This window comes from Phaethon aethereus (assembly GCF_964289735.1).
Source record: "Phaethon aethereus genome assembly, chromosome: 3".
Taxonomy (NCBI): domain Eukaryota; kingdom Metazoa; phylum Chordata; class Aves; order Phaethontiformes; family Phaethontidae; genus Phaethon; species Phaethon aethereus.
The window spans coordinates 116916525-116927464 of record NC_138576.1 but is presented as its reverse complement, the minus strand read 5'-3'; the positions used below and the strand labels follow the sequence as shown (position 1 = coordinate 116927464).

Here is a 10940-nt window from a genome sequence, read left to right as displayed (position 1 = left end):
TTAAGCAGCGCTGAACACGAGCCACGTGGTGTGGTTGTATTCTTCATCTGGCCGGAGTAGGGCGTTGGGGAAGTGGGGCTAGGGAGAGGCAGCAGCACGTCAGTGATTGTAAGTGCACACCATGGGATCAGAAAGGGTCATGAGGGCACAACTGCATTCCCTTGGCCTTCCTGGGGCCATGTCCCATGGCTCCCCCCGAGCATCTCCAGTGACAGTGTTTAATCGCCTGTTACTTGCCAGCTGGCTCAGTGGGCGAGTCCTCCCCCTGGCTGAATTGAGGTCCCGTGGGGTCTTCTGCTCTAGACCCCACACCCTTGGGAAGCTAGGCTGTGTGGGGCTGGTCCCCACTGCACTGGCCAACTCCTGCCTAACACTGCAGGATGCTGTTACCTGTTCCTGCCACAGTTCTGGTGTGTACAAAGCATCGCCTTGCCAAACGGGCTCTGTACATATATTTAACGCCCCAGAGACATGGGTTGTGGTGGTGACATGGTCCTCTGCTGCAGGACCTGAGCAGCTCATGGCAGAGGGAGACATGGTTTACCTTGTTGACGGCGTCAGGCCAGTTCTGTGTTTCCAGACAGAAAGCTGAGTGCTTGGGGTACGTGACGGCACCTTTCCCTTTCAGGGAACCATCCAGGTTGTTCCCGGTGTAAAACTGGATGCCAGGCTGGGTGGTGTGAACCTCCATGGCCCTGCCAGTGGGTGGGTGGCGAGCCCTGGGGAGATGCCAGTGGAGGACACCAAATGGGTGCCCCATAGCTCCAGGGGTAGGGGACCGGTGGCTGGGGTCCCAGCCTACCTGGCCACGAGGTGTCGAGCCTGTGCCTGCTGAAGGCAGAAGTTGTGGTCAAAGCCATCCAGATGAAACTTCTGCAAGTGCTTCCCCAGCTCCACGGGCTGCCGGAGATCAAAGCTGGTGCCCTGCACGGTGGCCACCTCCCCTGGGCAAGGAGAACACTGTCAGATGCTCACCCACATGCCAACAAACACCTGCAGTGCTGGCCCCTGCACAGGGTTGAGATCCCTTGCTTTGGTGAGCTGAGGGTTTTAAGCTGCTTGTGATCCTTGTCTCGTTGTGGTGCCCCGCTTCAAGCGAGCTTGCCTTGTGGCCACTGTGACTTGGTCTGGGACATCAGATCTTGTCCCCTAGCAGAGCTGGCAGCCCCTGGGGACACTGCTGTGCTTAGCTGGGACAAAGCAAAGCCAAGTAGACAGAAAACAAGGCGGGGGGGGGGCTTGTATATGTAACTATACAAGCTAATTAATATAAACCCCAAACTTATTAGCTGTTAATATTTATACATGCATAAAATTTATATACATTTACTATCTATCTCACTATAAATAAATAAATGTATCTTCCCTGATCTCTGAACAAGCAAACATGAGATGACTATGAAGGTGGCCCACCTGTCAGGATGGTGAATATGGGCTGTACACTGGGACCAGACCCCTCCTGCCTCAGGGCATTGTTTCAGGAAAAAACAGTTTAAGAGCATAAAGCCAGCATTTTCTCTCAAGTCTTTTTTTAAGGCCTAATGTGGAGACACAGCATCCTGTGATAAAGCTCTTGCAGTGAAAACAACCCTAAGACATACTAAAACACAGTGCAAAACAGAGCCATCCCAACCCAAAGGCAAGGGGGTTTGCATGGGGGAAGTGAGAAAGGAAGGGCAGGGAGGGGATTTTTCCCTAAAGTCACATTTTTCTACCCCTCTCTAAATGGAGAGGTTTCCAAGGGTCAGCAGGGAGCTGCCAGTGTTGCGGATGGTGGCGTGCAGGCATCCCAGCCCTGCTGCCAGCCCCATGCGCTGTGCTCTGCTTGCTGCGGTTCTGCACTGGTTCTGCTTTGCAAACCTTGAGAAACATCAGGCTCCACCTGACCAAACAGCACATTTCTGTGGCTCTGATCCTATCTAAAAGGAGTGTATTTACTGAACTCAGTGGTGGGGCAGAAAAACACCTTGAAAAAAACAAGCATTTTGGTTTAGGCACTTACATAAAATACAGCAGCCATTGTACACAAGGGCTCTGTCTTTAATAGTTGCACAAATCTTGTCTTCACCCCAGGGCTAAGACTATACACAGTTTTATCAGCTTCAAAGGCTACACTTACCCAAAACACCAAGAGGAAACTGCAAAAAGCAGGTGCAGCAAGCTGGTTGCAATTAAGATGTGAAACAGCTCCATGGTGAAAGCAGTGGGGAGAAGCAGGGCAGTGGGTTTGGTATGGCATTAAGTACTTCCCCAGCTTGAGCCCAGACATGACACGTCAAGCTGAGCAAAAGCTCCTTGGACTGTGAGACCCGCTCCTCCAGGTGCAAGCTGATGCATGCACGCACAGCAGTTTTTGTTCATGGACACAGACATAACTCTGGTTTTAGCAGACACCTGAGCTAAAAAGTTTTCTTGCTTTCTTTTTTTTGCTTTTTAAAGCCTCTCTTCCCCCTGAAGTCAGAAGTTGTGCTCAGCAAGGCAGCCCTGCAAGAGCATCAGGGAAACAAGCCCTGCCATTTCCAGCACACTTACCAGAAACAGACCCACCGGTGCATGCAGCCCTCAGGCACACATCCCCTGCGCCAGTTTATCTTCCATTGATGATAGCTGCACTCAGGAGTACAGCCTTCCTGGTATTTATGCCCCAGGCCGGCTGCTTGGTGCTCTCGTCACTACTCTGTCCTCAGGAGACCTCCAGCACGGCACAGCACCCTTGCCTGCCATGTCTCAGCATCTGCACTCTGACAGCCTCCATTCTATTCCAGTCAGGCTGGATGAAAAGCCATCATTTAGGAGCAAATCTAGAAGTCTGGTTTTCTGATTATTTTAATCTATGTTACATTTTTAAAAAATTAAGCCAAATACAGCTTTTTTTTTAAATAATGTTTTTCATTCTTAAAAACAATAAAACTTAGTATCAGATTCATTTTGCAATTAGATCAACTCTTCCTGCAACTCATCACAGTCACTTATGCTAAATGAAAAATGGGTGTCGGAGCAGCATGGTGGGAGGGTTGGAGTCAAGCCACCCAAAGAAAGGTGCCCCCTTGTTAGCAGTGGGACAATTGCCAAGTGCATGCGTTCAGTGCTGGCTCTCGTGCAGGTTCCAGCTTGTTCAGATTATTTAGCAGCTCAGTCGTTTATGTGGAGGAACAGAGTGGAAGTGGTGGGAAAAGAAAACTAGAAAGCCCTGTTTCCTCTTTTTTTAACCCCCTGAATCAAGAGGCTGCCAGGTCACTTCTCCACGCTGAGACTGGAGATAGCAGTAATATCACCTTGTTTAATTAACCTGCTTAGCATGCAAAACATGCTGTTTTCCTTAACTGCCTTTTCTCTTTTGGCTGTGCCGGACATTAAAAACAGGAAAAAAAAGTATTAGGTTTGTGTTCTCAGCCCCCCAGCCAGTAGTGCCATCTGTCCCTCCCCAATGAGGGGACTGATGGCTCAGCTCTTGCAGAAAAGGATAATGCTGGCCTGCGAAGCAGCACAGACCTCAGCAGCTCTAGACCTCAGTGCTGGGCCTGGTAGCTGGCCTCCAGATCAGAGCATCTGACCGTGTCCTGGTATGCATCGCGTTTATCGATGTGCCTGGAGCATGCTGCTTGCATTTTCCACATTTTACTGAGTCTTAACAAACAAATTCTCCTGCTTTCTGTGGACTTTGAGCAGAGGCTGATCTTATGGAAATAAGGTCTGTGGAAGTAAGACCTTGACATCACATGGAAAATCCCAGTAGAGAAGTATGATAAAGCTGAACACTGCTAGAGGAATCAAAGCAGGCAAACTGCAGGCCAATCCCAGCTCTCAAAGTGCTGAGTGACCCTCTCTGGTGGCCCCACTGGCCCCCGGAACAATGGATTGGCCTGCAGGGAAATGCTGGACAAACAGGTCTGGAGGGACATGCTTTGGTCCCATGTCGTAGGTAGCTTGTCTCCTGGATGGGCCGCTTGGACCCACATTGCAGCCTCACATCCCGCTTGCCTCTGGCCCCATTTCCTGCTGCTCCTGCCTGCATCTCCTGGATGGACCGTGATCCACACCCTCTCTTGGTCTGGGGCTGGTGATGGACCCTATTACCAGCACCTGGCTTTGCCCACTCTGCTCAAGTGCTGTGGGACTCTGTCCATGGGTTAGGGCCCTGCTGCACCTAGGGTCCCCTGGTCCTGGTTTGTACCACCTTGCTGGGCAGTGCTGTTCCCCTGATACACACAAACACTCATCTGTAAAACTGCCTCCACCATGTTCCGCAGGTGTCGCACCACCCACCAGTAGGGATCTTGGTGTCGTCCACAGGCAGGTAGGAATCTGCTTCAATAGAAATCTCGTGGTCGTAGATATCCTGTGAGCCCTGCAGAAGGATGGGAAATACTGGGATTCCTGCTGCGACCCTTCCACTATTCGAGCACACCTGGGAAGTGGCTGCCCATGGTGGTGCCACAGCTGATCTGGTAGTGCCTGGGGGACCTCCTTGCTGTCATCTTACCTTGACCCTAGGCACAGGACAAAGGTACCAGCACAGGCAAAAACCTGCATGGGACCTAGGAGCTGTAAATCCTGCAGGGCTGAGACTATCAGTCTGAACTTGGTACCTCACCAAGCACTACCACCCTGCAGATTGACTAGCCAAAACATGCTTGTTGCTGAGCACACAGCAGCGGGCAAAAGGGGAAGGAAGCAAGCATGGGGAAACACAACCCATCCTCCTTACTCATCTCCTGCAGCATGGGAGGTTGCACTCCTCTTCCTCTCCCACAGCCTCGGGGATGTTGGCAGGGATCCTGCTGGGCTGGAACTGGAGCAGGATCAAATCTGAGCCTGCACGTTACTGTCTAACCTAAGCAGCAATGTCATGCCCAAAGGCGTCCCGTTCCTCTGGAAACACCTGAGTTGCATGCTGTAGATGTTGATATTACTGCACCACTGGGAGGACAAATGCAGGATAAACTAACAACTGCACAGCCATTATTAGGGCAGTAGCCTGAGCAGGCCTCCTGCACAGAGTGGCTAGGTTGTCTCTCACTAACACTTTTAAGGGTCTTTGTCTCATGTCCAAGTGTGACTGCTCTGCCCAGCAACATTTTATTTCCCAGATCATTTTCCTCCAAGCCCAGCTGTAAGCAGGGAGAAACTAAAGTGCAGCTGCAATCAGTGCCTGTCTAGTTGGAAGGGCCCTGGACTGGTTTGCGGGACCCTTCTGCACCCTGCTACTGCCCTGCTCTGCAACCTTGCCTGCCTCACATCCCATTTCCATGACGTTTCTCCTCCCCATTTTGACCTGGGTATTTCAGTGTTGTGCTGGCTGTGGCTGGCACTACAGGCCCTGATCTCAGCTGCACCATCCACGCAAGGGTTCAGTACGTTGTCTCAGAAGCACCAACAGAAGACAGCTAAGAAATACCAGTTCATCACTAGGGCATGCCAGTTCCGCACCTCCTTTGTAATCTTCCCGAAGGCTCAGGAGAGATTGAAACTCCCCAGTTACATACAAAAGGAGAGTTAATATTCATGATGGGATGTCTTTGTTCATGACGCACTGAGATAAAGCATCCTCGGTTGAGGTCTATGCGATTCAGTCCTGTCCCAGCTTGTAGACTGCACACAGCCCATGTTGCATAAAGACCCCCATCGCTGTGTCCCCAGAAGCATGCTGTGTCCTCAGACCAGCATGTTTGTCCCAATGATGCCATGAGAAGCCCATGGATCATCCCATGGGTCCCCAGGCTTTCTTCCCCTGTACAGTGTCCTTCCACAGGGTTCATCTCCCCATGCTTACCTGCCCTGAGAGGTTGAAGTATGCATGGTTTGTCAGGCTGATGGGTGTTGTCTTGCTGGTCTGGGCTTGATAATTGATGGCCAGTTCCCCACCGCTGAGTGTGTAGGTCACCCAGACCTTCAGGTCTCCAGGGTAGCCTTCCTCACCATCAGGGCTGAGCCGGAAGAAGCAGACACCGTTTGGGAGGACCTGGGGGCTCCAGAGAACCTGCAAGGAGCATGCTGTTATTGTGACAGTCATGGGAAACATGGTGCCCTTCTCTCCGGCCCTGAACCCAGGGACAAAAGGTAATCAAGGAATGATACACTGAAACAAAGGGTTTTTCAATCATCTTTCCTGCTCTTACTCCTAGAAGAAAAAAAAAAGCCCAAACAATCTTCTTCTCCCTATGAAGGACTAAAAAACAATATCCCTTTGTTGAAAAAGAAAAAGCGAAGTGGGAGAAAACACAAGCACCAGCCTGCTCTTGGTCAGCCAGGTCCAGCAGCAGAGAAGATGTTTTCCAATGAGGAGCCAAACAAACAGAGCAGTTTGCTCTGATGGGGATCTGTCCCAGCCTGTATTACTCCATGACTAAGGGTGTCCATGCATTGGATTTTTGCCCTGCAGCTGCACTTATTCCCCCTCCCATGGATCTCCTGGTGTGTAACATGGTCCCAATAAGCTGTTGCCCTTCCCCTAGTTAACTTGGGGCCAGCTTCTAAGACAATGTAAATTCATGCTGGGAGCTCCTGATTAGGGGCTGGGGTTGGGTTAAACAGTACCCAGATGTATTGCCAGATACATCCACATGTCAGGGCTGATCCAGAGAACCGGAACCTCTCTGTTTCTTGCCCCTGTCAGAGGCTAGGGCTCTGCTTGTAGCTGAACCTGCTGACGAGCAAAGCCAGCACACTGTAAATTTAATTTAGCTGCCCAGACAGCCTGTTTGACCCCGGCGGTGGACCTGATGCTAAGCAGTTGTCTCAGCCCCATGCAGGATGGAAGTGCAACAAGAGGCAAGGTGCCCAGTCTTTGGAGCTTTGCATCAACTTAAGGAATAGTTACTGTCTAATCAAAGAAAGAGGACAGATCTAGGGACAGGGGCCAAATAACGTTTTTGAGATCACTCCTTTCATGTCCTATGCAGAAATCACAGACTTGGGGCACTTGTCAAAAGCCAACATTTTCAGAAAACACAGGAATTGAGGATTCCAAATGTGCAGAGCACATCTTCCTGCACTGAATGCGGTTCGGCTGCAGCTCCCAGTGCTCTGGGATGCTGTAGTTTTATATATGAATTTCTATTTAATTTCTTCAAAGAAAAAGCTATTAAAGGCCAGTAAGCATACAGACATCACTATTTTTTAAAGATATGAAGGTTATTTTCTAAAGTCCCCCAGCAGCATGGTGAGATATTGGTGACATGTAAGTGTGGCTGCAAGCCTCCTTGTCATCAGACCACGCGCTGACCGCAGCACCAAGATCTGGAAGACTATCTGACTGACAAGACAGCCAAGATAGTCACAGCCAAGAGCCAGCATGTCTTGTTTTTGTTAAGGCTGACCACAGGTGTCTGCACAGTCACCATTACCTGGCTGGAGGGATTCTTGAGCAGGTACCTGAGTGTGCCCCGTGGGCCAAAGGACACAAAGCCATGGCTGAGCGTTGTCACTGCCTTGTCCCCACCAAGTTAGCATGCCTTCAGCAAGCAAGGGGAAGAGGCAGGAGAAGAGACCACATGCAGAAGCCTGGAAGCCCTGGGTGCAAAGAAGTACACGTTTTCATCTCCAGCTCACAGAGGGTCAGGGCGTATAAAGAAACTTTAAACCAAATTGTCCTCTTTGTGGGTACAACAGCCAACTCATCCCTTTTTTCAGGCTGCTGAGGAGCATTTGATGCCGATCTGATGCCAGACCACACTGTGCTGCCCAGACTGAATTTTGCCCCATCATCCCCCATGTACTTTCATGAAACAAAACATCAATCCAGGAAAGCAGGTGCACCAGCACATTCACATGCACTCCTCTGGGGAAATGGTGGATCAGCCACTTGCTGGTTACAAATGCATTTAATCTGACAAAGGCCAAGGTTTCAGGAAAGCAGAGATTTCTGAGCCTGCTATGCAATCAGCAGGGTTATCAGCAAGGCTTTCAAGAGAGGAGATGCTCCACTGCTTTTACCACCTGTAGTGCATGGATGATCTGGACTTCAGCAGCAGCTCTTTGGAGGATGTAGGAAGGGTTGAATACTCTGAGGCCAGGGAAAGATTATTTTATCTCGAGGAGGTCACAGGGAAGGGCTGGGGAAGGGACACGGTGATGCTGGGTGATTTTCAGGCCTAATCTACTCACCTGCTGTTGTGAGTCAGAGCTAGAGCCCAGGGTACGCTGTCACTAGGATGAAAGCAGCACTGAAGAGGGTATGCAATAACTGCACTGAACCCGCAGCACCCCCCTGCTCTCCCCGTACTTGGGAGTGCTGTCAAAAGCAAGCAGCAATGATATTCAGTTTCTGCAAACCCAGGACAATCTGACTCTGGGAGGAGCTATGGGCAGGTAACAGCCTTGAAACTGCAGGCACAAAAGAGTCTGCATGGATCACTGTTCCCTGTTCCCCAGGAAACTTTCTTTGGGCACTGGGACAACTACAGCAACTTGGGGGTGGTGCGGCTGGCACCTTGGGAGCCTCCATAGTGCATGAAGCTGGGTCCTCAACCACTATGTCCCAAACCAGGCTCTGCGGGAGCAGTACCTTCCTCCAGGACAATCCCATTGCAACTGAGCTCTCAGGGCCTCAGGGCTGCGGTAACGCACAGAAAGCACAGCAACCCTCTGTATGGCATCCGAGGATGACATAAGTGAGCCCTGCTAAGGGCAAAGAGAGGCTGACCCAGCAGCTCACAGGGTCACAATTCCACCCATTCCCGCACTCACAGCACCTTCTGGGAGTTGAATACCTTCTGTATTCAACACAATAACTACCAGAAAACCCTACAGGGTCAGGAGTGAAGGCATCATATCCTCGTGCCACAACCCCACAGGCTGTGTGCTGGAGGACGCTGGAACCTGCCAGCCTGATTTTCACCTTGTCAAATCCCCTGGCTCCTCCATGAAGGCTGTTGGGCCCATTGTTGAGGAACAGCTGGTACTCCTTCCCATCCACAGTGAACCTCCCCTTCGCAATCCTGTTGGCAACACGTCCCACGACAGCGCCAAAGAAGGGGTGCTTCCTTGTGTAACCTGTCCGGAAAAAGAGCGCACAGTTAAACAGAAGGATTGGGACAGGATGGGTGGTCTCTAGGTGTGCTTACGGACTCAGAGGTGTCTCTCTCTGCTTCCCCCCAGTACTAAGTAGGTGACTGCTGTCCTGGTGTTTCATAAGACACACAGCTTGCTAGTCATGCACATCTTTGATTAAAATAGCCTGATGGGATCTTGTATTCTTTGCAGATTTGCAGAAAAGGCCTCTGTCACTGCCAGTTAAAATGTGACACAGAGCTGCCCCAATAGAGGGGCACACTGCAACCTGGAGCCACCAATGTCCCCATTCCCCATCCACTACCGAGCTCAGGACAGGCAGTAAAAGTTGTATTTATTCAGATGACTATTTGGACAGGACCCTTAGAAGCAGATCATGCAGTGTGGTAATACACCAGAAAATGCTGCCTAAATGGCCTGATTAAAAAAAATATTATTTTTTTTTAAAGAAGCAGATTAAGACCCACCTTCCAAAGTGTCAAAGCCTAGGACAATATCTGAAAACTTCCCATCCCTGCCTTTTGTCTCCAGAGCGGTGATTATGCACCCTAAGGACAGGATCTCTGCTTTCACGGTGTCCGACTTTAAGATGAACTTTTCCACCACGCTTCCTCCTTCTTCTGGGGGCATCTGCCCGAATGCCTCTCTCTTCACTTCTGTCATTGCTCCCCAAAACCTGGCCCCTGGCACCGCTGGCAGGAGTTGCAGCCCTGCCAGGGAAGGACGCTGAGGAGGAAGCAATGGCGGACAGGAGCAGAGCAAACACAGTTCTAGAAAGCAGTCATAAAAACCACATGATTGCCTTCCAGCGCTGGGAGGAGTTACGCCGTGCATCGGCTACTCCCCCCCATCCCGGATCAGCAGACGGCACACTGGCAAGTGGCAGGGCAGCCGCAGAAGGATACAGCGGAGCGTGGAGAGGTGTGGAGGGCTTTCACCTGAAGGCAGCATCCCTCTGGGCCTGGTCAGCTGCAGGTGCTGGAGGAGAGAAGGAAGGATGCGGAAAAGAGGGAGCAAGGCTGTATGTGCTCAGGCTTGTGCTGCCGGGGACAGGCAGTGGACTGCCTTCCTGCACGTTCAGGCTTTCAAGGGACAGAGCATCGCCACCACCAGCTCTTCTCCCCCACTTTCATTACACTTGCCAGAGTTTTCAAGGGCCCTTGCAAAGTATGACATGACAAAATGCTGTTTTCTCCCTTTATGCCCTCCCTTAGCCCCTCCACAAGAGGCACAAGGCAGGTCTAATGCCTGCTGATGGAGCTAGCTGTAAATTGGGCTCAGGACTTTTGCTGGCCAGGTGTTATTCTCAAAGTCACTTTCACAGACTTCATTAAAAATAATCAAAAAACCTCAATCAATCAACCAGTACTTGCTAAATATCCATTTCCAACACAGCAATCACCTTTAGACAAGACAAACTATGGATTCCAAGCTGACACAGAAACAAAACCTCCCACCTGGTGCTAAGCAGAGGTGGTTCTGAAACCTGCTCTTCTTTGTTAACGAAGGCCTCATGTTTGCAGTGTAACACAAATGGCTGTTCCTGTGTTTCCTTCTGCATCTTCACAATTAGTGCTCTCTACCTGAAAACAACATTGCAAGTAAACATGCTTTTTACTGCTCGTCAATACCACCTCCCATTTGAAGTGGGTCAGGGAGCAGCACAAACTTTGAAGCGAAGAAAGCTCCTGGCAGGTAGAAGAGAGGGCAGCCGCATTTATAAAGAATTAATGAAGTGTTTTCACATGCAGAGCATTCACAGAAGCTCACTCCTTAGCACCTTAGCTCCCTTAACACTTCTCTCTTAAAGTGCTTCTCCAGACACAGGAAGCGTTTCTTCTTTGCAAAGACAGGTTTTCATTAAGATGTGTTTTTTTAACACGACAGGAGCTGCCGTTTTGATTGACTTCTCTGATTCACACCAGAGA

The 10940-nt window shown here is 50.4% G+C and overlaps 1 protein-coding gene across 1 annotated transcript; it reads right to left on the bottom strand.

Annotated features, from left to right (window-relative positions):
• GALM (galactose mutarotase) lies at positions 1–9675 on the bottom strand (the record flags this gene model as incomplete). Its single annotated transcript, XM_081997921.1, has 7 exons — positions 1–78; positions 545–719; positions 803–944; positions 4267–4348; positions 5774–5980; positions 8840–8994; positions 9480–9675. The coding sequence occupies 7 exons, from the start codon at positions 9673–9675 to the stop codon at positions 1–3; spliced, it is 1035 nt and encodes a 344-aa protein (XP_081854047.1).
• Between the last annotated feature and the right edge of the window lie 1265 nt (positions 9676–10940).